The sequence below is a fragment of the Crocuta crocuta genome, unplaced genomic scaffold, assembly GCF_008692635.1.
Source record: "Crocuta crocuta isolate KB4526 unplaced genomic scaffold, BGI_CrCroc_1.0 scaffold229, whole genome shotgun sequence".
Classification (NCBI taxonomy): Eukaryota; Metazoa; Chordata; class Mammalia; order Carnivora; family Hyaenidae; genus Crocuta; species Crocuta crocuta.
Window position 1 is genome coordinate 3786997 of NW_027536464.1, and position 26994 is coordinate 3813990.

Below are 26994 nucleotides of genomic sequence, written 5' to 3' on the forward strand. Positions count from 1 at the left end.
GGGGGCCTGCCACTATTCCCCCTCCAGGGACCCCAGGCCCTCTGTAGGCCTCAGTTTCCCCCCAGAGACATGCATGCGGCGAAGGAGAGGAGGTTTGGGTCCATGTTGAGACGCGGGCTAAACGATGAGACCTCTCTGCATTCCAGCCCCACGCGCCTCTGGTACTAAGTACACACCCACCCGGCAGAGCCCCTCCCGCCAGGAGCTGTTCAGTGCCTCATCACACCTGCGCTCACCACAACTCTATGACATCATTGTATCCCGCGGGTGAAGGGACTGGGGTCCACTGAGACCCCACTGCGGTGAAGCAAGAGAGCCAGAATTTGAACCCGGATCTTCCAGCTCCTTCCTAGGACCTCAAACCATCCCCCTCCTAGCTGACTCTTAAGTTACACAATTTCAGTGCCACCAGGGAGATCAGGGACATCTTAGGGATCACCCTTCTCAGGGAAAAAAACTCGTGTTCTTCACAGGCTCAGGAGGGGGGCTCTGAGTAACACACACGCAATGGCAATACCCCCACAAAAGTGTCAAATGAGAGGGGATGTTCTGGGGTATCTGCAGGAAGGTCCCCAGAACAGGGGACAGGAGGACATGAGCCTTCCAACCTCCAAGTCACCAAGGGCTTGGGAAACAGAGGCATGAAGACGGAGAAAGGGGCTTCCCCCTCCATGGTGTCAAGAGGGAGAGGTCTTTGGATTTCAGGGCTGGAGAGTCAGGACGAAGCCTGGGCCTGGGGGAACAAGGAAGGATTCTGAGGACGACATGAACATACAGAGGCCCCCAGGCCCCAGAAAAAGGGACACGGAGAGAACGGACAGGAAAGAGAAGGAACAAAGCCCAGGAACCCGTGGTCCCTAAAGGAAAGAGGCAACAAGGAGAGAATGAGAGATGTGGTTGTGACAGACCAGGAGCTAGAAAGTTCCGTTGCATGTTGGTAATGGGGGCCAGCCTCGCCTCAGTCTTATCTCACCTTGTAGGCTGACCATGTTCCAGGCAGCAGTTCTAAAGTCTCTGCACGCATGCGCACACGCGCGCGCGCGCGCACACACACACACACACACACACACACACACACACACTCACACCTAAATCTCAAGTGCCCCTCTTGGCAACTCAGTCAATGAGGTCAAGAGCTGTTCTGGACATTTCTCACATGAGAGCAGTGAGGGCCAGAGAGCAGCTGTGGCTTCCCAAAGGCGCCAGGTTTCCCTTCTGCTGACAAAAAAAAAAAAAAAAGGGCAAAGAGAGGACCCAAGTGTCCCTATCTCCTCAGTTCCCCAGGAGGCAGCGCTGCCTCCCAGCAGACCCGAGGTGAGAGGCTCAGAAGCAAAGGGAGAATGGAAGAAAACAGGCCCCCGGGACTCTGGGGCATGACTTTCCCAGCCCCGAGGAGAGGGGTCAGGCAGGATCAGAGCAGCATCCCAAGCCTGACACCAGCCGACCAGGCTCCGAGAGCACAGGACCTTGGCAGGCGATGAAGGCAGAGGCCACAGAGGGCCAGGAGGTGGGGTCATTCATGGTGGGGAGTGCAGCTGAAAGGGGGTGTGTTCCCACGAAGACGTGGCCATCCCAGCCACCGCCTTGGTAAGGCAGCTGCGCTTTTCCAGAGCCGTGGGACCCCACTTGCAATGGGTGTTGCCTGCTGGCCACCCCCGCCCGGCTCCCCACTCCCACTCTACCCCCCACCTCTGCTCTAAGCAACCAGGCAGCCTTATACGGACATCTTCGGGACACAATATTTAGCAGATTAGGCACTCTGGGGTGCTGCTCTCTCTCCACAGCCCCTCCTTTCAGAGCCTCATCTTTCCTGGGGACAGGGCAGCAGACTGCAGGCCAAGGCCGGAGACGGAAAGCTGAGAAGGGAAGGATAATCAGGCTCCGGATTTCACATGTAGCTGGACAGAGACCCCCCCACCCAACACACACACACACATCCGGGCTGGGAGCTTGTGAAACCTGGAAGGGAGAGGCCAGGGATAGACACTACAGAATGAGGACCCATCAGAAATGTGATCACTATCATCAGCTGATTGGTGAAGGGACAGCGGCAATAATATATGTAGATACATGATTATTATAGAAACTACGAGAGCATAGTTTCCAAGTAGATTTGCCTGATACAAACAAACCAACTGACACAGGACATTTTTGAAACGATGAGGGAAAACGGGACACATACTAGGTATTAGCTGCTCCTAAGAAATTACTATTAATTACGCTGACTGTAATAATGGTATGATGGTAATGTTAAAATTAAAAGTCCTTATCTGTTAATGATACATAGTGAAGTATTTACAGTGGAATGATATAATGTCTGGGATTTGCTTTAAAAACACTCCAGCAAAAATAAGGGAGTGAGGGGGGCAGATGAAACAAAAACAGCAAAAATTGATGGCTGTCGAGCACGGGTACAAAGGAGTTCATTATGCTATTCTTGCTACTTCTGTATATGTTTTAAACGTCCCACAATAAAGAATTGACAAACACATGCACACGCGCACACACGCGGTGGGGGAGGGGAGAGTCAGCTGATCCATGTTCCCTACAGGGTGCTCTTCAGATGATGTAGCCAGAAGCATGCCTCAACAATTTTATTTTAATACATTCATATATTAAAATAAATTAAAAATATGTAATTGTAGAGTAAGCCTGTACATTCTATCACTTACATAAGTAAAAGGTTATAAAATCAAGTCTCTTTTTTTAATATTTACCTATTTTGAGAGAGAGAGAGAGCATGTGATCGAGCGAGGAGAGAGGGGCAAAGAGAGAAGGAGAGAGAATCCCAAGCAGGCTCCACGCTCAGTGCAGAGCCTGACACGGGGCCCAGTCTCACCACTGGGAGATCATGACCTGAGTCAAAACCAAGGTGGCTTAACTGACTGAGCCACCCAGGCGCCCACAGGTCTTTTTTTTTTTTTAATGTTTATTTCTTTTTGAGAGAGAGAGACAGAGACAGAGACAGAGCACGAGCAGGGGAGAGGCAGAGAGAGAGGGAGACACAGAATGTGAAGCAGGCTCCAGGCTCCAAGATGTCAGCACAGAGTCCGACGCGGGGCTCGAACTCACAAACCATGAGATCATGACCTGAGCCAAAGTCGGAAGCTGAACTGACTGACTCAGCCAGGTGACCCCCCCCCACCTTTTTTTAATGACTAGGTGAGAGAGAATAAGCTGGTGAGAATGGAATTGTACAACGGGAAGAGAGAATACACCTGAGGGCAACTGAGAGCCACCAAATTCACCCGGGGAAGCCAGACGCAGATTCATCCTGAATATGCAGGTATGCAGCCCTACCTGAGACACTGGCCACAAGGGCAGCCTCCCCTGCCTCACCCCCACCTCTGGCTCTGTACTCGCACTGTCTCCAATCCCCACACAGCCTTTGGAGGTAAGACACCATCATTTCCCCATTTTACAGATGGGGTAACTGTGACTCAGAGAGCAGATGTGACTTTCTCAAGGTCCCAAGGCCAATGGGTGGGAAAGCCAGGGTTTGAGCCCACGCGTCTCTGATGCCCACACTTGCTAGCTGAACCAAGAAGGCAGCCAGGGAGCCAGCCGAGCAGGAGCCTGGGCCCAGCAGAGAGCTACAGCCCAGGAAGAGATGGAGGGGAAGACAAGAACGACATGATCTGTGGGGCGGAGAGGAAGGAGGGCCGCTAGGGCCCGGGCTGCACAATGGATTCGGGTGTCTGAACAGTTGTTACACAGGAGTGGCAGAAAAGGAAAGACTGCAGCAAGATGAATGAAGGTCAGACAGCTGGGAGAACCGGAAGGTAGAAACGGAAGGCTATGAGCCTTGGTCAACATTTCAAAACATCACACTTCTGAGCTTTGGGGCTGAAATTACACCAACTCAGCACGAGAATATAGGTTATTCCACACCTCCTGGAAGTTCTAGTTGGTAGCCAAGATGTATTTGATTAAGAAAAATAGGAAGATGCATGTAATTGTTCAAAACGTAAGGTTCACAGGGGAAATAATAATAAAAGAGTCCTTTCATTGCGCATCAAAGCCAGGAACACACCTGATGATGACAAGGGGGTTAAGGCAGTGGCCCTGGAAGGGCTATCTGTACCCCCAAGTTTCTAGCTTTTCAAGGCTAGGAAAACAGACAAAGGAACACTGAGGGACACATAACTTCTACAAAGCTCTCGGCACCCAGGGGATCCCCACCCATCTTTCCTGGCCGCCGAGATGCCCCCAGGGAGGCCCAGGCTCCTAAGCAAGTCTCGCCTCCCATTCTTGCGTCTGCTCTCAGGACTGGGTCCTGTGTCCTGGGTTGGACACACTGACTGAAGCCTAATGCTGGCTGGGGGTGGGGGTAGGGGGTCTGGGTTAGCAGCACCATAGGGCTTCTGGCTCCATTCATTAACTGTGTGAGGCTGGGCAAGCTGCTTGACCTCTCCCCTGTTTTCCCCTCCATCCCACCTCCCCCTGCTGTCTGTGCTAAAACTGGAATAATAATAATAGCAACTTCCTCACGGGGCTGTTTTGAGAGTTCATTGGCATGATGCGTGTAATGTGCTTAGCGTGGAACCTGGTGCCTAATTGCTTAATAAGTGGTAACCACCGTAATTACGATCATTAGCTATCCTGTCTGAGATCCAGTTGGGCCCTTTCGCACCCGTGGCTCTCATGAGCCTGGACCACAGGAAGCGGTGGGGTGGGCAGCAGCCCAAGGGACAAAGGAGGCCGGGAGGGGAGAGCAGGCCAACCTCATCCTCTCCAGGAATGCGGGCCGGGAGTGTGGGGGGCGAGGGGAGATGCCTCGCCGCTGAGGTCAGGCCCTATTTGGAGCTGGCAGAGTGTTTATCACCCTCACGTGTGAGGGCAGGGGGGGTGGGGAGCGGTGGGGAGCGGAGAGGGAGAGAAGGGGAGGCAGCTGCTGGGAGGAGGGGGAGCCCGCCCTGAGCGGGAAGGACCTTCACCTTTGCCGAGGTCCTGGGAAAGCCCACCGGCCCTTTCACTAACTCACTCAGTGGGGGGCGGGGGGTGCAGGAGGGGCACCAGCTGCACACGTCGGCTGCCCCCCACTCGCTGCCTCAGCCAGGAACGGGACACCTACCCCACAACGTGCATCGTTTCCAAAGCTCATCACGACAACCCAGGAAGCTAGATCGCATTGTTCTTGTCTTACACATGAGGAAACTGAGGCCGGGACTGTTCAGGCTCCTTGCCGAAGGATGCTCGCCGACCCATCACCCTGCCCCCTCCAGACACACACGCCACCGGTTCGGCCCTGCCCTGGCCCAGTACAACCTCTTCTATTCTTGAGATTCCATTAAGGGGTCCCAGCTGCTCTTTCAGTTCCCAGCCACCCCTTTTCTGGCTCCCCCCCCCAGAAGGCACCCCTCGGAACCAACCCACCTCACTCCAGCTGCTGCTTCAACCTACTTCCTCCTAGGCTGTCCTCCACAAAGACCAAGGCAACTATCTGGTTACCCTCGGTGGTTGTGGTCATGCCCACCCCTCTACTGAAGCTAGAACCACCCTGGGCCTCAGTTTCCCCTAAGAGGAGAGTGACCCACGGCGGGAGGGGGGGAGGGTGGGCACCCCAAGACCCCNGAACGCCAAGACCCCAACAGCAGGGGAGAGCTTTGCAGATATATCTAGAGCTTTCCTCTTGCATGAAGGCACCTTTCTCCCTAGTTTCCCCCCTTCCCCAATTCTGTGAAAGCCAGACCTCTATCCCTCCACCTCTCGGCCGCCTACAAAACGTCAGTGAACGCAGCCCAGTTAGAAAGACTTGCTCCGCACCTATGGCCTCCTTGCCATTCAAATCCCAGGTCTCTCTGAATCTCCAATCACTCCCCACCCACGCCCTAGGATATTTCACACACACGCACGCACGCACAAATGCACAAACACATACACACGTAGGCACGCGCGCACATGTCCCGTAGCCGCAATCCCTGCCTGGGCTCTGTGGTTAACCCGCTGTGTCTCTGATTACCGTCTCCCGTGTGGATCAGAGGAACGACTGCTGCCAGCACCACCTTAGCCTCTCCCAGAAGAGAAGTTACCGCGTGTGTCCCCAGAAAGCCGGCCGCAAGTCCTGGAAGGCACCTGAAGCCAAGCCCTGTGGAGGGGGCATCCCCACTCAGGCTTCTGCAGCAGTCACTTAAAATCCTTCTTCTGGGGCACCCAGTGGCTCAGTCAAGTGTTCAAGTCTTGATCTCGGCTCAGGTCATGACCTTGCAGTTTACGGAATCGAGCTCGAGTCGGGCTCTGTGCTGACAGCATGGAGCCTGCTCGGGATTCTCCCCCACCCACTGTCTCTCTCTCCGCTGGTCCCCTGCACTTGTGCTCTCTCGCTCACTCTCTTGCTTGCCCTCTCTCCCAAAATAAATTAAAAATAAAATGTTTTTTAAAAATCTTTCTTCTGATCCCCCTAGCCACCTGAGAGCAATAATGATTCTGGCATTATACAGGTGAAAGAAGAGATCTGCCCAAATTTCACAGACAAAGATCGAATCTGGAAACTGAAGAGGCCTAGACCAGAAGTGCATACTTCCATCCCAAATCAGCTTGACAGGACCCTTGTATTCTCCATCCATCCACCTGTCTTGGTAAATGAAAAGCTAGATGGCTTTCATGCTTCCCAGAGAATGAGTGGGTGTGACAGTTCTCTGTGTCAGCTCGTCTGGGCTAAAGCACCCAGTGAGTTAATCAAGCACAGTCTAGGTATTATGTGAAGACGGCTAATATCTATAATCATTTGGCCTAAAGTGAAGGCAATTATTCTCAATAATGTGGACAGGCTTCATCCAATCAGTTGAACGTGAAAAGAGCAAAAACTAAGGTTTCCCGGAGAAGAAGAAATTCTGCCTCAAGCCTGTAACACCCGCTTCTAATTTTCTAGGCAGCCAGCCTGCCGTCCAGATTCCAACCTTGCCAGTCCCTACTATGTGAGCCCATTCCTTAAATAAAATCTCTTAATACACATACAGGTACGCCTCAGAGATGTTGCAGGTTCAATTCCAAACCACCAGAATAAAGTAAATATCATGGGATACCTGGGTTGCTCAGTTAAGCATCCGACTTCAGCTCAGGTCATGATCTCATGGTCTGTGAGTTCGACAGCTCTGTGTCGACAGCTCAGAGCCTGAAGCCTAATTTGGATTCTGTGTCTCGCTCTCTCTCTGCCCCTCCCCCACTCACACTCTGTCTATCAAAAACAAATGTTGAAAAAAATAATAAAGTGAATATCAAAATAAAGCTAGTCAAATGAACTTTTTGGTTTCCCAGGGCATATAAAAGATAAAAGTTATGTTTACGCTATACTGTAATCTATTTGGTGTGTGATAGCATTATGTCCAAAAATTTACATAATTAAAAAATATTTTATTGTTAAAAAATGATAGTCACCATCTGAGCTCTCAGCAAGTCATAATCTTTTGCTGATGGAGGGTCTGGTCTCAATGTTGATGGCTGCTGACTGACCAGGATGGTGGTTGCTAAGAGCTGGGGTGGCTGTAGCAATTTCTTAAAATAAAACAGCAAAGGGTGCCACCAAAGAAATTGACTCTCTCCCCCTTTCATGGGCCAATTCTCTGTGGCATGTGATGCTGTTTGACAGCCTTTACCAGCTGTAACCTTGGACTCAACCCCCTCAAACCTGCTACCGTGCTATCAACTACATTTATGCAACATTCTAAATCCTTTGGAGTCTTTTCAACAATCTTTATAACATCTCCAACAAGAATAGATTCCATCTCAAGAAACCACTTGGTGGGGCGCCTGGGTGGTGGCTGGGTGGCTCAGTCCAACTTCGGCTCAGGTCACGATCTCACAGTCAATGTATTCGAGCCCCGCATCAGGCTCTGTGCTGACAGCTCAGAGCCTGGAGCCTGCTTGGGATTCTGTGTCTCCCTCTCTCTCTGCCTCTCTCTCTCTCAAAAATAAAATAAAAACATAAAAAAAATTTTTTTTAAAGAAAGAAAGAAACCACTTGGTTTGCTCATCCCTCAAAGCACCTCCTTGCCCATTAAAGTTTGATCCTGGGATTGGAGCAATTCAGTCCCGTCCTCAGGCTCCACTTCAAATTCTAGTTCTCTTGCTATTTCCACCACATCAGGAGCTACTATCTCCCCTGAAGTTTTGAATCTTCCATTTGTAAAACACAACTACAACAAGAAATATCTGCAAAGCAATAAAATGAGGTGTGTCCGTTTATACCTCCGACTGTTGTTTCTGTGAAGATTGTGACTGATACAGTGAGTAAATAAGAGAAGTCAAAAACTGGGGATCCTTGGGGCGCTTGGGTGGCTCAGTCGGTTGGGTAGCTGACTTCGGCTCAGGTCATGATCTCACGGTTCGTGGGTTCGAGCCCTGCATCGGGCTCTGTGCTGACAGCTCAGAGCCTGGAGCCTGTTTCAGAGTCTGTGTCTCCCTCTCTCTCTGACCCTCCCCTTCTCATGCTGTCTCTCTCTCTCTCAGAAATAAATAAAATGTTAAAAAAAAAAAACAACCTGGGGATCCTACCAACCTAAATGAATTCCCAATGGCCACAGTGGGGTCAATTCAAACCAAATAATAATAATAATGGCAGCACTGGATTATAACCTTTAAAAAATGAATATCCACGTTCCACACTGACATAAACAAATAACTGAATAAATAAATAAGACATAAGAGACAGTAGGGGCGCCTGGGTGGCTTAGTCGGTTAAGCGTCTGACTTTCGCTTAGGTCATGATCTTGCGGTTCGTGGGTTCGAGCCCCGCGTCGGGCTCTGTGCTGACTGCCAGCTCGGAGCCTGGAGCCTGTTTCATTCTGTGACTCCCTCTCTCTCTGACCCTTCCCTGCTCACGCTGTCTCTCTCTCTCCTAGAAATAAATAAAACATTCAAAAAAGAAATAAAAAAAAAAGACATAAGAGACAGTAAAACAAATAGGGACAGGAGAATGTTGAAGAACAGATGAATTCCATTTATAAACGTAGAGGGAATAAGGGACATACAAAATCAAGTGAACTCAAACTAGGAGACATTCTATAACATATCTGATGAGTGCGCCTCAGAAATGCCAAAGTCACGAGGGACCAAGAAGGACTGCACAAATGTCCCAGCTTGGTGGAGGCCAAGGAGACAGACACTAAACGCAATGTGGGATCCTGACGTGGGTCCAGGATCCTAAAAGGGGCAATAGTGGAAAAGCCGGCCAAATTCTACTAAGGCCTGTGGATTAGCAACAGCATTGGATCGGTGTTAATTTCCTGGTTTCCATCATTGCACAATAGTTCTGTAAAGTTGTCAACATTTGGGGAAGCTGAGAGAAGGGTCTATGGGAACTCTTTGTCCTATTTTGGCAAACTTTCCGTAAGTCTAGAATCATGTCAAAGGTTTCAAAAAAATGTAAGTGGGTTCTAAAAAAGACACAGATTAGGGGTCAGAATGAGAGCCAGAGAGCAGTTAAAGAATTGGGTCTTTGCAAATATCACATGACTTCACTCATATGAGGACTTTAAGATACAAAACAGATGAACATCAGGGAAGGGAAGCAAAAATAATATAAAAACAGGGAGGAAGACAAAACATAAGAGACTCTTAAATATAAAGAAAGGGTTGGGGGAGAGGTTGGGGGAGGGGGGATGGACTAAATGGGTGACGGGCATTAGGAATCTACTACTGAAATCATTGTTGCACTATATGCTAACTAACTTGGATGTAAATTTAAAAAATAAATAAATAATTTTTTTAAAGTTTTTTAAAGTTTATTTATATTTGAGAGAGAAAGTGCACAAGCAGGGGAGGGGTAAAGAGAGAAAGAGAGAGAGAGGGAGACACAGAATCTGAAGCAGGCTCCATGCTCTGAGCTGTCAGCACAGAGCCCCATGTGGGGCTCAAACTCACGAGCCATGAGATCATGACCCAAGCCAAAGTGGGACACTCAACCAACTGAGCCATCCGGGCACCCCAATAAATTATTTTTTTAAAAAGCATTGGGTGTTTGGGAGGGAAGAAGGATTCAACCTGGGAAGGTCCTCAGCCTCAGGGAACCAGAGGAGGGACCCTCACACGGGAGAAGGGAGAAGGCCGGCTGCTCAGGGTGTGGAGGAAATGGATCCCGCCTGGGCATAATGTGACACAAGTGGAGTCCACGGGCCTTCAGCTCTGGGATCAGCACCCGGAGACAGACAGACTCGGCATCTAGTGCTCACAATCATGATGCCGCCACCGCGGTCACAGATCACTAACCACTGTGCACTGGGAGCTGGAAGCACTCTCCATTATCAGCTAATTTCATCCTCACTACAACCCTGCAGAAAGGCCTTTATGACCCCAGTTTACAGATGAGAAAACTGAGAGGGACGCCTGGGTGGCTCAGTCAGTTAAGCATCTGACTTTGGCTCACGTCATGATCTCACAGTTTGTGGGTTCAAGCCCCATATCGGGCTCCCCTCTGACAGCATGGGGCCTGCTTGGGGTTCTCTCTCCCTCTCTCTCTGCACCTCTCCAACTTGTGCTTTCTCTCTCTCTCAAAATAAATCAAACTTAAAAAAAAAAAAAGGTGAGGAAACCAAGAATCACCGCACCTCAGAAAATGATCCAAGACTACTCAACTATAAGCAGGTGAAGCAGGGGACAAACCCGGCTCTGACTCCCAAGCTCCCAAATCTCACAACAAAAGAGACTTTGACTGTCTCCAGCCCAACCTCCCTCACCACAGCACAACATGGCTGCTGAGAGCTCACCATCTCACAAGACTGCCCGGTCACAGTGGGGACCGACCTAATTGTCTTCCCTGGAGGTTTAAGTTGGCTTGGTAAGACAGAATTTCCTCCACCCATCCTGACTGCAGCCTCTATCCTGGAACCCCAGTCACAAGGCAGTGGCAATGACACTAATAGCTGGTATTCGCTATTGCTCTAAGCACTTTCTATGCATTGACTCATTTAAACCTCACAATTACAAGATGAGGCAGGGGCAGATCAGAAACCCAAGTCACAACAAGGCTAAGCAACTTGCCCACCGTCAAAGAAGAAAAGTCAGGTATGNTTATTGCTCTAAGCACTTTCTATGCATTGACTCGTTTAACCTCACAATTACAAGATGAGGCAGGGGCAGATCAGAAACCCAAGTCACAACAAGGCTAAGCAACTTGCCCACCGTCAAAGAAGAAAAGTCAGGTATGGGATCGGACCCACGTCTCCAAGTCAGACCCTCTCCTCAAGGCTCTCCCTAAGTCTGGGTTCAATTCCTGGGTCCCGAGTCCACCACCTTCCTGGCTGTGTGAACCTATTGCTCAACCATCTCAGCCTGTTTCCTCCTCTGTGCCCTGAGGGATTATATTAATGCCTACCTTTTCGTGTTGTTGTGAGGATTAGATTAAATGGATCCTGTCCACGCGAGGATAGAGGATCTCTGTAAACCAGGCCCTGATGGTGGAATTCAAGCCAGTGTGATTTTCCGAGTGCAGAAGAGGGCACTGGAGCTTTTAAAGCTGTTCCTCCAATCAGGTATGACCCACGAGTGACCTTCCTCCCCAGCTTCCTTAAACAGAACCCAGTTTGAACCCAGACACCTCTGAACACCCTCGCTTGGGTGCCCTGGCCAGCAGGTGGAAACAGGCCAGGGGGTTAATCTGTGACTCACTCTGTACTTTCTTGTGCCTCAGGACATACATACCCCTCTCTTCCTAATGACCCCCTGCTAACAACCCACCACGCTTGCCAGCTACAGGGACAAATGACCAAGTCACTCATCAGCCAGAGCCCAGAACCCTCAGAGAGAGGGAGCGGAGCCTCGTAGGTCTTAGGGAGGGCAAAAAGGACAGGGGGCCAGCAGGTGACCTCAGGCACAGGAACCAATGTGGGGGAGGGTAATAGAGTGTGGGCCGCTGTCATTCTTCTGGAGCTGGGGGGTCCTGCTGGCTGGTGGATTTCCAGGGCACTGAGCTGTTTGTTATCCTTGGGTCTCAGAATAATAGAATGACTAAGAGTTATCATCTACTGATAAAGAGCCTATCACATGCCAGCATTTTACCTACATTTTCTCTGATCCTCACACCAACCTTGCAAGGTCAGCTGATACCAACGTCACCATCTTTATACTGGCGAGGAAATCAGATTTCGGAGGTTGCGTGACTTGTCAGACACAACACAGCTCACGTGAGAGGCAGAGTCAAGATCCACCTGAGCCCAAGGCCAAATCCACCGGGCTCCCTCTCAGAACATGCAGGCTCTGGAAGTTGTTCTAGGTCAATGGCTTGGGAGGCTCAGAAGGCTGAGACAGTCCTGGCCCCCAGGGAGAGCAATGCAGGAGAGAGTGCTGGGCTCTCGGGAGGCAACTCGGGACCCCAGGAGGCAGGGGCTGTAATTCCTAGCTAAGGGGCTCCCCAGGTCCCAGGAGCAGCGAGCCCAGCTCTCCCTCACCCACTCTGCTTAGCCAGCCCCAGGAGAGACTGCAGCCTCCCAAGCTAAAAGTTGGAAGCACTAGGGAAAGCTAGTGTGGGCCAGGGGTCCGGAGTCACACCATTCCCTCCACACGGCTGACAAGCCTCCTAATCTGCCCTCTGCCTCACACCACGGACCCCGGCCCTCACCAGATCCCTCACACTGGCTCTGTTGCCTCCCACATGCTTCAGCACGCGTCCTGTTTCAACAAGACCCCAGGATTTCCCTCTCCTTTTCTCCCTCTCTGGCTCCAATCTGCCCTCTCTCCCTGCTCTGGGCTCCCGGCCTCCCCCTTTCTAACTCCCCCTTCTCTCAGATGCAGCAACCCCCTCTGTGATGTTTACACAGCCCCAGAGTCAGAAACGTTGAAACCCATGAGGCCTTTTGGGAGCCACATTCCAGGAAAATGAGAAGCCAGTCACAGCTCAGTGTCACTTTCTGCTCCCCTCACTCCCCCCTGCCTCGCCCCCTCCCTGCCGGGGTGTGTGTGTGTGTGTGTGTGTGTGTGTGTGTACGCACTAACTGACTGCTTATGACACACTGAGCTGATTTATGAACTCCTGAAGGTCCCACCCTCTATTACCTCAGAGAGAACTTTAAGAAGATGGAGTAGGGATGCGTGAGTTGTTACAACTTCTTGCAAATTTTTGTAAAGCAGAGAGGAAATAGCTTCCCACCCAAGACCCAACTTAGCCTTGACCTGCACCCCAGGAGAAGCAGAAGCCAAGAGAACTCAGAACACAAAGGAGCCAGCGGCCTCCTAGGGAACCTGCACCCAGGAAAAGTAAGGAGGACTTTCCAGGCGCAGACACGGGTTACTCGGGTGCTGTCAGAGGACCCCAGCGTTGGAACCGTTGGGAATGTTAAATAATAATGCATATCCCTGGGTTCGAACCCAGACCCACTGAATCAAAGCTGAAGGTGGCAAGAATATGCTTAACAGGCTCACTTCAGCTGATGTCCACTGACAGGTGATGTGAGGCAACAGTGACCCATGGCTCTTCCACTTAGACATCAGAAAACAAGGCTCAGCAGCAGGCAGGAGAGGCTGAGAGCAGAACAATGGGGTCCCCTGCTGCAGTGAAAAGTGATCAGGCTTTGGAGCCCCAGGTCCACTGCCTGCCAGCTTCGTGAGCGGCATAATACCTTGGAGTAGAATTGCTATATCAGGCACCAACTGTGTGTGTAACTTTTCTAGAATGGTTGTACCATTTTACACTCCCGCTGCTAGTTGCCACTTTTTTTCTTTTTCTGAGAGAGAGAGACAGACAGACAGACAGCATGAACAGGGGAGGGTCAGAGAAAGAGGGAGACGCAGAATCTGACACAGGTTCCAGGCTCTGAACTAGCTGTCAGCACAGAGCCCGACGCGGGGCTTGAACCCACGAACCGTGAGATCATGACCTGAGCCGAAGTCGGACGTTTAACCGACTGAGCCACCCAGGCACCCTGCTAGTTGCCACTTTTAAAAATCCCAATGCCCAGGTCATGCCCCAAACCAATTAAATCAGACTCTCTGGGTGGAAGGACCCAGGCATCATTATTGCCCCTAGGTGATTCCAAGGTACTGACAAGGTCTTGAAAGCCAGTGCTCCCGGGCACCCTCCTACACTGTTGGTGGGAATGTAAACTGGTACAGCCCATCTGGAAAACAGTGTGGAGGTTCCTCAGGAAACTAACAATAGAACTCCCCTATGACCCAGCAATAGCACTGCTAGGAATTTACCCAAGGGATACAGAAATGCTGATGCATAGGAGCACATGTACCCCAATGTTCATAGCAGCACTCTCCACAATAGCTAAAACATGGAAAGAGCCTAAGTGTCCATCAACAGATGAATGGATCAAGAAGATGTGGTTTATCTATACCATGGAATACTACATGGCAATGAGAAACAATGAAATCTGGCCATGTGTAGCAACATGGATGGACCTTGAGGGTGTTATGCTGAGCGAAATAAGTCAGGCAGAGAAGGACAAATATCATATGTTTGCACGTATAGGAGGATTAGGAGGAACTTGACGGAGGAACAAGGGGGAGAAGAAGGGCAGAAATGGTGGGGGAAAGGGAGAGAGGCAAACCATGAGAGACTCTTGAATGCTGACAAAAACTGAGGACTGATGGATGTGGGGGGAGGGGGGGATGGGCATGGAGGAGGACACTTGTGGGGATGAGCACTGAGTGTTATGTGGAAACTAATTTGACAATAAACTATAAAAAAAAAAAAAAAAAGAAAGCCAGTGCTCCAACCTCAGGTGCCCTGGGGCAAGCAAACAAGCAAAAGACACATTATATTTGCCAGCACAATTTCCTCATGACTTCTTGATAATGGAAGAAGAGAAGGAAAACATAGGCAAGCATCTAGTCTTGAGTCAGCTATGTTGGTCTTCCGGACTCTCCCCACCTTTCATGAGTTAGGAGCAGGCAGGAGGAATATAAAATAATAAATATTAGCAACTTTTGGACCCCTTGATTTTGAGCTTGGCATTATAGTTGGGTCATCACTCTCAGTGCTCACCAGATTCCTCCAGGATCGGCCCTACTATAATCCCCATGGTACAGATGAGGAAATGGAGCTCTGAGAGGTTAAGCAACTTGCCCAAGGCCACACAACCAATTATCGACGCAGTCAAGATTTAAACTCAATATTCTGTCTCGAGGCCAAAGAAGAATCAATGGGGTCCTGAGGCCCACTGAACCCCCCAGCCCCCACCCTCAGTCCAGCTATACCCGGTATAGCAGGAGAATACTCCAAGCCTCCAATACAACTGTGAAGGAAAGCTGCAGGTGTGTTTATGAGAGAGCTGTAAAGGTGGTGTAGAATATGACTGAAAGGTGGGGGTTAATTATGGGATTTCCTTTCCTTTCAAGCTTAAAGGATGGGATTTTAACTCCTTTAGGACAGGGGAGGAGATCGAGTCGTTGATGGTGCTTGGGACAGGGAAGAGCCAAGGTCTGGGAAGAAGGTAGGAGAGAGATAAAGAAACAGGAGGTAAGTAGGAGCTGCCCGGCTGAGGCATGGGCAGTTTTCCACCCAGGAGCTGCCTGGTCCCTTCATTTAACTCTTATCTGACCTGGGAATGGATGATGAGCATTTTGCTGGAAGGAGCTGCTCTTTCAGCGGCTGCTATTTCAAAACAAGGAGCAAATCAGGAGTGAGGAAAGCGTTTCTCAAAAAACCTATCTGGGGATTAGGGAAATGGTGTGGGCTCTGCAGGTTTACTCTGTGTCATCACGGTAATTGTTCTACTCTGAAATTACAAGTTGCCTTTAAAATAATAGATAAATGGGGCACCTGGGTGGCTCAGTCGTTGAGTGTCTGACTTCAGCGCAGGTCGTGATCTCAACAGTTCGTGAGATCGAGCGCCACATGGGCCTTTCTGCTGTCAGCGCAGAGCCCACGATGGGTCCTCTGTTCCCCTCTCTCTGCCCCTCCCCTGCTCATGCCTGCTCTTGCTCTCTCTCTCTCAAAAATAAACATTAAAATTTTTTTAAATAAATAAAATAATAGATAAACAGATGATAGCTAGCTACATAAAATGTACCGGAGGCTGTGGAATCAGAGTGAGGGAGCAAGAAGAAACACAAAGCAGAAGGAAACCTGTCATGTATATATACACTGTGCACGTACTGAAATAAAAGTGGGAGACAAATCCTGGGCCATCCATTTTAATCCCTAACAGGAGAGAAAAAACTGGGGACAGACAAGGGCTCCATGAGACCCAGGAGTGGAGACTAAGGGAGGCTTAGGACGGCTTCTTTCAAGAGATTCAGAGCCAGGAGCCGGAGGGTGATGTTTCCATGCACCGTGGTACGTCTCCAGTGCCTAAACGAGCCCTGCTCTCTGTCTCTCTCTCATTCTCTTCCCTTCTCACCTGCTCCCCACCCATGGGTCCCAGGGCACGGCCAGAATGATGTAGAAGGCCACTGGCCCTTAGCCAAGTTGATTACCCTCCCCAGGCCTGAATTTTGGATCTATAAAACAAGTCTACCGGGAGCCCAGCCCACCTCACAGAACTGAGCCAATGAGTGGAAACGTTTTGTGTGTTACGATGTTTTGTGTAGATAGAGATGATTCAGTGGTCATGGCGCCTCTGTCCACAATAGCCCCAAACCACAAATCACCCAAATGGCAATCAGCAGTAGGATGGATAAACAAGTTGTGGTTTACTCACATGCCGGAATACAACACAGCAATCAAAAAGAATGAACCGCTACAGGGTGCACAGGCACAGATGAGCCTCCCAGACATGATGGCGAGTGAAATGAGCCAGGCGCAAGAGTCAACATACTATAGGATTCAATTCATATGAAGTTCAAAAAGAGGCAAGACCAATCTGGGATGGTACAAGGAAGACTAGAAATTACCTTTGGGGGCTACTAACTCAGAGGGGTGCATGAGGACACTTCTGGGCGCTAGGAATGTTCTGGATCTTGATCTGGTTCATATATAGGTACAGACTTATCAGTGTGTACTTGATGAGACATAAGTTATACCCCAGCTAGGAAATGCACATGACTAAAATGACTATGTGGAGCCATCAGTCTCTGCTGGAAGGTAAGAAGGATTTGGGAAGGAAATTATGCAACAATTTGCTGCTCCTTCTTTCCTGCTCTCACACCCTCCCCCATACCCCACTCCACAGCCTATCTCTAAATGGGAACTTCTTGTTCCTCAGCATTCCTTTATTCTACTCCTTTACGCCTTCATTGGCACCCTACTATGGGTCAGGCACTATTCTAGAAACTGAGAGTGCAACCGAATTCTCTCCTTTGTGCAGTCAACAGGTATTTAACATCTGCTTTGAGGCCCCTGCTCTCCCCGCACTAAAGCATTTTCCCTCAAGCAGGTCCAAGTGGCAAAGAGCTGAGCAAAGAATATCTGGAATAGATAGCCCTTCTGGTCTTTGCCTGTGGTTCAAGAAAGGAGAAAGCTGTCTGCTATGTGCTGGTATCCATTTATTCCTCTACAACACAGCTCACACAGCTGGAAGACAGCAGGGCAGAGTCGAAACCCAGGTATGTCTGACTTACATCTGTGCCCTTCCCAACACTCTCACACCGCCCCCTCCCCAGGAGCCAGATCCACCACTCCCTCTCTCTCTGGGCATCTTTGCGGTCAGCCTCCAAGGTGGCCCCCATTGATTTTTGCCTCCAAGTATTCATGCCTTTATATCAGCCCCTCCCACAGTCCATGAAGATAACCTATGCAACCAATAGGATATTGTAAAACTAACAGTATTTGTCGTCCAAGGCAGGATATAAAAGACATTGTGACTTCCACTTTGCTTTTTCTTGAATTACCCATGCTGACAAAGCCAGCCGCCATGTTGTAAGGACACTCAAGCTGCCCTAGGGAGAGCGCCACATGGCAAGAAATTGAGACCTCCTGCCAAAGGCCAGCCCCAAATTGCTAGCTACATGATGAACCACCTTGGAGGCAGCTCCTCCAGCCTCAGCCGGGCTTTCAGATAACTACAGCCCTAGCCGACATCTTGACTGCCACCCTATGAGAGATCCCAGGCCAGAACCAGCCAGCCAAGCCACTCCCAAATTTCTGAGTGGAAAGCTTCATGGAAGCTATAGGAGATAACAAATGTTTGCTGCTGCTTTAAGCTACTAAATTTGGGGGTTGTCTGTTATATCATACTGCTCTATATAAATAATACAGCCCCTCTCAGATCAGAGGCATGGGTTCATGCTGCAGGAACTATCTGGAAGGCAGCATGTTAAGGTGTCCAGAATGAGCCATCACTAGAGGGGTAGCCAGCGTGGGCTGAATTCGAGAGGACAGAGAGGACACACATCCACAAGGAATCCTCAGCACGCCGGAGAAGGGCTGTGGAATAAGAAATCAGGCAAAGCAGCCATCTTGGCACCTTCTTACCTAGAAATTTCTTACACTCCATCTATCTCAGTAAATGGAACCACGTGAACCCAGTTACTCTGGCCAAAAACCTGCGAGTCATCCTTGAGCCCATTCTCTCTCACACACCCAACATCTCATCCATCAAGCTCTGGGCTCTACCCTAGAACGCATCCCAGACCTGGCCCCTTCTCACTGCTTTTTCTGCAAGCACCGTGGCCTCAGCCACCAGCCGCATTTCACCTGGGCAACATCAGCAGCCTGTTGACCCACCTCCTTATCCCACCCTTGTGCCTGTTCAAGGCCAGAGGAGCCTTTTCAGAACAGAGATCAGATCATGTGGCATGTGCTCAGAACGCTGCAGGCTCACTATTCTCCAGCAAGAGATGGCCTTCTTTCAAGCATAAGAAGCTCATCTCACCTCAGGGCCTTTGCACTTGCTCGTTCAATCTTCCAGATCATCATGTGACATCATTTGGGTCTCACCTCACACAATACTTCCTCTGAATTTTCCTGGGCCACTCTAACATAATCACTCTCCAACCCACCACATTAGCTCATTCCCTTCATAACATGTTTCCCTATTTACTGTCTGTCTCCTCAAGAAGAATGTGAGTCCTATAAAGGTAAACACCTTACCTAGCTTGTTCACCTCAAAACCAGTGTCTGGGGGCACCTGAGTGGCTCAGTCAGTTAAGCATCTGACTCTGGATTTCTGCTCAGGTCGTGATCTCACATTCGTGAGTTTGAGCCTCGCATTAGGCTCCGTGCTGAGTGTTGAGCCCACTTGGGATTCTCTGTCTCTCCCTCTCTCTCTGCCCCTCCCCTGCTCATAGTCAGCCTCTCTCTCTCCCCCAAAATAAACATTAAAAAAAAAACAACCCAGCGTCTGTCACATGGAAAGAGTTCAACAAACATTTGTTTAATGAATCCTGTCTAGAGGTAGGGGGATGGATGAGATGACGTCCAAGCTGATCTGGCTGTAAAATCCAGAGGACAGAGCTCTGCTGTGTGCTCTGGGGCTCATGTCGCTCTTCCCAGCAGGAGGAAAAGGCAGGGCGGTAGTAAGAGCTGTGGTTTTAGGGGAAAGGCTTGCCAGCTGGGTGGGGCTCACACCACCGGTGGGTCCCATTTCCTACAGGGGAAAATCCTCTAAAAAGCTCCTTCTGTCTGCCTGGCCACTGCCCTGCCGGTCCACCTTGACCCTCTCTGCCTAGTGGATTCTGAGTCTCCAGTATCTTCAAGAATTACCAGGCAGGCTACGCCCCCGAAGTCATCTGTGGCATCCCTCCGTCACCCCACAGGAGGCTGCTTACAATAGGGAACCCTCTTCCGTCACACCTCTGGACTTCTTTCAGCCCCCGTTCACCCAGACTCAGACCCTTCATTGCCAGTATGCTCATTCGCTTATCCTATTTGAAGGAATCCGCTGCTGTCGGAGATGGAAAGCAAAGACGGGGGGCAGGTAAGGATTAAGGAGCGTCAGCAAGATCGGAGAGTTAGAAGGAAGCACAAAGGTCCAGGGACAGAGATGAGTGAGGAGTGACACTGTAAGACCTTGGGAAAGTCATTCAACCTTTGGATGTCTCAGTTTCCTTATTTGCAAAACAAGGAGATCTCTCAGCCTGTTTCATGAGGTGATGGAATTAAAAGAATAAAATCAGACAATGCACTGAAGTGCTTTCTAAAGCCTGAAGCACTGTACAAACATTCATTGTTATTAAGAGAAGCAGGTGCAGAAAGCAGGAGAGAAAGGGAGTAGACAGGGAGGAGGGGGGAAACGAAGGTTCTGAAGGTAAGGGTGGAAAGCTCTGCTCTAGAGGAAGACAACAAGGAGAGAGATGGAGGGGGAAGCAGAAACCCAGTGCCTGCCCCCCCTCCCCAAGAAGACAAAGCTGGGAGAGCCAGAAAAGCAGAGGGCACCGGGAGGGACAGCAACCATCCAGCTGTGCCCACTGCGGGCCGGGCCGTTTGCACCTCTGCAAACGGAGGGCACGCCCACCTGGACTTCACAGATGGGGACATGCCTGCAGCAAGGCCACAACCCAGCTGCGGCAAGGTCACCAGGGAAGAAGCGGATCCCCTTGCAGATCTGCCTGCTCCGTGAGCCCCCTTCCCCAAAATAACACTTGGCTCTTGGAGCTACCAGTTGATAATCCATTACTCCGTTTTTGAGCACCTACCTTACGTCAGGCACTGGACTGGGCACTTCACACACATTATCCCATTTTATCCTCGTAATAACCTTTTCTAATTCCCATACCCTTGAGGATAAAACAGAGGCTCAGAGGTTACATGCCTTGACCAAGGTCACCCAGTAAGTAAAAAGGCAGAGCATGCGATGCACCAGATCCTGGGCCTCAACTGCCCAGTACTTCTTTTTGAAACATCCTCCTTCCTCCTTCCATTCACTGAACTCCTTCCTGAAAGATCAGGTGTGAACAGCCAAGGTGGGGTGAGAGGGCAGGGAGGAGGTAAGTAATAATGGGGGACAATGCAGAGACTGGCCGCGTAACAGGTAAGGAAGGCCATTACCACCTCCAGAGAGCTGCGCCCCTCTGACAGAACAGCTGTCCTCCCGAACAATCCATCAAAATCCATCACTTCAAGAAGCCCACTCATGATCCATCACTCCTCTGTCCAGGCTCGAGAGGATGCCACAGGGCCCCAGCCAACCCGGCCGACCAGGACCCAGCAGCCCTCTGACCTTCTTGCCTCAGTTTTCTTCTCCCACCAAGATTAGCGCTAAAACACTGATGGGGAAACTGAGGACCAAAGTGCCACCCGGCCAGGAAAGAAAGTGGGATGGTCCCGCAGGAGATTCCACGCCCAGGGAAACCCTGCCCTCCAACTTCATCCCCACTTCTACCAATCCCGTTTTCCCGCCGTAGGCGCCTTTGGCTGTGGCCCCCATCCTGAGTTTTTCCAGACTGCCCCCGAACTGGGCCAACCAGGGCTCTGCGCGGCCCCCAGGATAACTGAAAGGCATCCCCCTCCTCCTCGGCTCCCACAATCACCCCCACAACCAGGGGAAATACCTTCAAAGGCCCCTCCCTCGGAGCTCGGGTCCTGCCAGGCAGGTTCAGGANGCACCGCCCCCCGCCCGCCGGCGCCCCCGCTCCGGTCCCAGACCTGAGCCAGCCGCGTCCCCAAGCCCCCCGCGGAGCCAGGCGGCCCGCGGCCCCTTACCTTGGCCTGGCATTTCCGATGACAGGAGAAGCTGCAGACTGCGAGAGAGCGAGACACAGAAAGAAAGTTTAGCCGCGAGGTATGAAATGGAAACTCCGGCGAAATCTCCTCCCACCCCCGCCCGCACTCGGCGCTCAGGAGGGAAGAAGGAGGGAAGGAGGGAAGGAGGGAGGAGGGAGGAGGCGGCGGAGGGGGGCGGCTGCCGCAGCTCCCCGGGGCCTGCGGGGTGGGAACGCCCGGGACTGCGGACCCGCGGCCCGTGGAGGCGCCGAGCCCCCATCGCCAGAGCCCCTGGGGCGGGCGCGCGAAGGTGGGAGGAACAGGAGGCGGGGAGGGGGGACCGACTCCCCCGCTGGACCCCTGCCAGGGGCAGAGGTGGCCCGGACCCAGGCCCCCATGCCAGCCACGCCAAGGAATAAGGTGGGGCCTTCTCCCCTTACACACACACACACACACACACACACACACCCCAAGCAGGCAGCCAGCACCCCAGGAACCGCAATCACACTCACTCTCCCCTAGAAAGGGACACACACAGACCCGATTTACAGTCCAGGAGAAGACCGGTGCACACACACATTCTCATTTACACCTATACACACACAGACACTCACCAATAACCACTTACACCCATACACTCAGCCAGACATGCACACATAGCCATATGTACACATACAGCCTCACACACACACTGATGCCCAACGGAAAGAGCTCTGACTCAGGGACACCAACACACAGCCTGACGCGGACATGTGGACACAGACACCGGACAGATGCTCACACAGGCTCACAAACTTCTTGTGCATCATTTGAAACATGCTCGTGTGCACGTGCGCGCGCGCCCACACACACACACACACACACACACACACACACACACAGAGGACTTAATTCTGCCCTCCCACTACCAGAAGCCGGAATCAAATTTCCATGGGGTTCCCTGGGTCTGGAATGTCCCAGCCCTGCCTGCCCCACCCCCAGGGCCCTCTACCCTGGGGTTTGCTGGCCCCCTCCCACCAGGTCCCACAGATGGGGTGAGGGGGTCTCCTGAGCTGACCTTCTACACGGACTTGACCTTATTAGCTATCCACGGCCTGCTGAGACAGGTGGGTTAGCCGCACTGGTTAGAGCACAGGGGTCGGGGAGGCCAGGGAGCTGCAGGAACCCCAAATCCTTGGTAGCCACAGCCCTGGGCCACAGCCAACTGCCCTGGCCTCTTGAATCTACCATTCCTCCAACCACTTTCTGTCTTTGAGCCAACTTGGATTCTCAGCAGAATGCAAAAGGGGAGACTGAGGCACAGAGGAAGGCCCAGAGCTGCCAAAGGAGGCTCTGGGGCTCTCCACACTAAAGCTTCTGATTGGTCTGTTAAAGTGGAAGCCCGGAGGCACAATGGGTGGAGTCTGGGATTCGACCTTGGCCATTGGCCTTCGTCAGGGACCTTGTTCTTCCAGAACCCAGTCCTGGCCCCAGCTCAGGCCTGTGACTCAGCTGGTGCTGAGCAAGGCTTTCCTGACCCCACCAGCCACCCAGCCCAGCTCAGGGACCTCTCCACCCCTGGCCACACCAGAACGTATCCGCCCCTGGCCAGCCATAATCAAGTCATGCCCATCTGTCTAGCCTTTCTGCTTCTCTCTGTCTCCCCACCCTCACTTCCCCGGGGCGGCGACCTCCCTGCAGACTCCCTAGCCCCACCCCCATGCCTTCTTTTCTGGCCTTGGAATGTGGAATTGAGAAAGCCTTAAGCCATGTGTCCTGAGCTTGGAAGGCCTTTCCAGCCAGGCTGGTCCCCCACTGGGCCACTACCTCCAACTTTCCCCTTCCTGTGCTAATCAAAGCCCAGGCCTCCAGGAATAGGTCCTGGGCCCCTCATCGGGAGGCCTCCCTCACTGTCCCCTACCTCTTTGAAGGTGCCACCAGAGACAGCCTGTTTCCCACCACCCCTTAGTTCCTACACCTATGGGCTCCTTCAAAGGAAGGACTTCTCTCTCTCTCTCCCTACACAGTGCCTGGTACACAGTAGAGGCTTAATAAATGATTGATGAGTTGGACCTGACTGAAGATCTCCCCTGGAATCTATGTACACCCCCATTTAATCATTCCCACCCCACTCACAGCCTTTCCCTGAGCCATACTCTGCCCCCAACATTCCATTATCCATTAAAAAGGCATCCCTAAGGGTCCACTCTGGGTCTCCCCAGCCCAGTCTAGATACCAACAGCCAGGATTCCATCTTCCTCCAGCACCATACTTCACACCTGACAGTTCACAGAACACAGCAAACTCTTTCCTGCCTCAGACCCTTTGCACTTGCTGTTCTGGCTGCCTGGAACACTCTCCCTCACCCCCGCTGTCCACTGTTCCCCCAAGCCAGCTCCTTCTACTTCTAGAATCCACTGAAAGCCATCTATCTCCCCAAAGAGGCTTTTCCCAACCACTCAAATTACATTAGGCACTTCCAATATTGTTTCTCAGTGGTACCCTGGTAATTTCCTTCTTAATACAGTTCACAGTCTGAAGTCACTGTGGGTATTTCCTGCTCACTGATGAATAGTTTATCTCCCTACACGAGACTCACCAGGGCAAAGAGCATGCCTGTCTCATCCACACCACATCCCCAGCACCTAGAACAGGATCTGCTCCAGCCCACAGCACCAAACAGCAGCTTTGTGGAAATTAGCAAGAGGCTTACCCTCTGAGCAGACCAGCGCGTTGGACACACAGCCGCGTACAGCGTCTTTGTGGAAGCGGCAAGGAAGTGCCCTCTCTCCAGGCAGACCCCACTCTGTACCTGGGGGAGGTGTAGCCGCCTCCGGGGCTCTCTCGGAGAGTCGCCCTTGGCAGTGAACAGCCTGCATGACCATACAGGGCAGCCCTGCCTATCACACAGAGGGCAGACACTCCACAAATGCCCTTGAATGGAGGGCAGATGGAGAAATCATTGGGCAATCGCAGTACAGTGTGCTGGAGGCTCCCTGTGTGCTGGAATGCAGAGAGCCTGCCCTTGAAAGCTCTACAGTGGGGGGCAAGGAAGACCTCCCCCCACCCCGCAGCTCCATCCCCCAGCCCAGAAGACCAAAGCTTAGCAAACTCAAAACTCAACTCGAGTGGCANCCCTGGCAATCTTAGTCACCCCTTCTCAAGTCCCTCACCTCTCCCCCTTCCCCCCCTGCACCTGGGGCAGTATTTTCTACTCCAACTTGCACATCCCCCCTGCCCCCCGGCTGTAATTTGAAACGGGCCTGACATTCTGCTGGTTCCTCATTTCCCAGATCAGTGGCACATCTGCCTCCTGGTCTGTGTGCCCTCCCTCCTGTAATCCCCTCCCACAATCAACAGGGCTGGTTTAGGTACCCAACTGAGTGTGTCGAAAGGCCGAAAGGCCAGCGTGCGACTTCTGAGGCTCAGTCATCAAAGGCATCGTGGCCTCAGCCCTGCTCTCTCGGATCGCTCGCTCTGGTGGAAGCCGGTCCAGATGCCACGAGGATGCTCCAGCAGCGCTACAGAGAGGGCCACGTGACGAAAGGCCACCGGCCCCCCGCCCACTCGGCAGGCACGTGCCGGAGCCAGCTGGCAAGCGGACCCTCCAGGCCCTGTCTGCCAGGCCCCCAGATGATGACCACCACGGCCGCAGCTTTGTGCCCAAACCACCCAGCTAAGTCACACAGGAAACCCCGACCCTCAGACGCTCTGTGACATAATCATTGCATATTTACTGTAAATTGCTAAGTTGGGGGATGATTTGTTATGCAGCAACAGACAACAACACGGAAACTAGAGCATAGGATCCCTCAGAAAGCAAGAGGCTAAAGGCTATTGCTGGGAATTAGGGCCAGAGGCCATCTCCTCAGTCCTGCCTTGCTTCCTGGGACCAGCATGCTCCTCCGCGTAACACCTTCTCCCTCCTCCTCACCCTACGACGCAGCCCCCCTTTCCTGCCAACCCCCCACCCCTGCACCAGTTCAGACCCGTTATCCTTCCCTGGGACCTGTCTCCCCTCAGCCTTGTCCCCTTCAATCCACACAACCACAGACCATCCTCAAGTGCAAACCGATCACATTTATGCTCCTGGTTAGAACTGTCTGGTCCTGCTCCTCAGCACACTTATAAGGCCCTGCACAGCCTGGTCTTGCCTCCATCTCCAGCCACTGCCCCAAAAGAGATCTGTTCCTGCCACACTGAACTCCCCAAAAGGACACTGAGGCTGGTAGATCTGAAATGGTGAACTCCTATACATCCTCCAAGGCCCAGTTCAGAACACCCCTCCCTAGATGGTCAGGCACTCAAAGATGATCGCTCCCTCCTCTGTGCTCCCAATGAGGTCCTGTTCAACTTGGCCGCTTGGTATCCTGCCCCTTCTTCTAGCACAGGGTTGGACGTACAGATGGGGCTCAACAAACATGGAGTACATTTAAAACTGGAAAAATTCTCCCCAGCCAAAGCCCCTGGGACTGGGGCTGAGGTTCTGGGGCAATGGAAGAGACAAGAGAGGGTAGGTAGCCCTACTCTTCAGCTCAGCCCCTGCTGGGAAAGAGCAAATAAGGACCATGGTCAGTGCTTTCTGAGGGGGTCAGTATAAACACCACCGCTGATCCAACCTGGTCCAGCTCTCCAGGTACCCACTTAGCTACCTGGCTGCATGTAGGCTGGCTCTCAGCTCACATGTAAGTCATGCTCTGTGACCCGGAACAAGTTACTTAACCACTCTGGGCCTTAATTTCCTCATCTATAAAATGGGGACAATAATGGCATCTACTTCACAGGGTCGATATGAGGATTAACTGACTCCATAAATGTGGTTGGCCCACAGTATACTCTGTATAAGTGTAGTTGGTATCAGCTGCTTCTTTCTCACTGCTGTTATTATACTGGAGAGCCCCCCTCTCCTTGCCAGGAGGCCCAGCTTCTAGTCCTGACTGCCGTCATACATACAACTGTGTGATGGGAGGCAAGTCATTCCCACTCTCTGGTCCCACTCTCTGGTCACGCCTGGTTGACTCACACTCATTTGCCTCTATTACCCCGAAGGCCCCCGCATCACTGAGCTCCAGAACACATGGTACTCAAGCCATCCTCCGGCCATGAGGGTCTGTTACCCCACCGGTCTCTCCATCAGTCACCACCTGCCTCTTCCTCCCTCCAGTGAACAGTGAAGAAAGCGGGGGAAGCCTGGGTTCCAACCCTGAGCACATCACAGACACCGTGGAGGAAACACCCAGCCTGCGGTTGACACGGATGTCCACTCCGCACTGTACCGCACTGCACTGAGGGGGAGCAAGAGCCAGAAAACGCCAGCCTTCCCAGCCTGGCACCCTCCGCGCCTGAGTCCTTCCCAGACACACATCGGAGGATCCACCCCACCTGAGCGGACCGTGCCCTTCACCAGCTCCCACAGAAGCCAGTGACCCTACAAGATGAAGCCCCCTGGGGAGTGATCTCATCAAACCAAACTCCGTGGAGCCCCAGAAGCCCCATCTCTGCCTGTGGGTGTCAACACTGACCCCCACACAGCAGGGCCCAGCCAGTGGCCCTAA

At 51.8% G+C, this 26994-nt stretch overlaps 1 protein-coding gene across 1 annotated transcript in view; it reads right to left on the minus strand.

Annotated features, from left to right (window-relative positions):
* The window catches only part of TNS1 (tensin 1), a 189647-nt gene that overhangs the window by 150421 nt on the left and 12232 nt on the right, over positions 1 to 26994 (minus strand). Inside the window, exon 3 of the mRNA XM_077748685.1 lies at positions 21461 to 21498. Coding sequence (XP_077604811.1) covers positions 21461 to 21498 — 38 coding nt within the window. The remainder of the gene's footprint in view (positions 1 to 21460; positions 21499 to 26994) is intronic.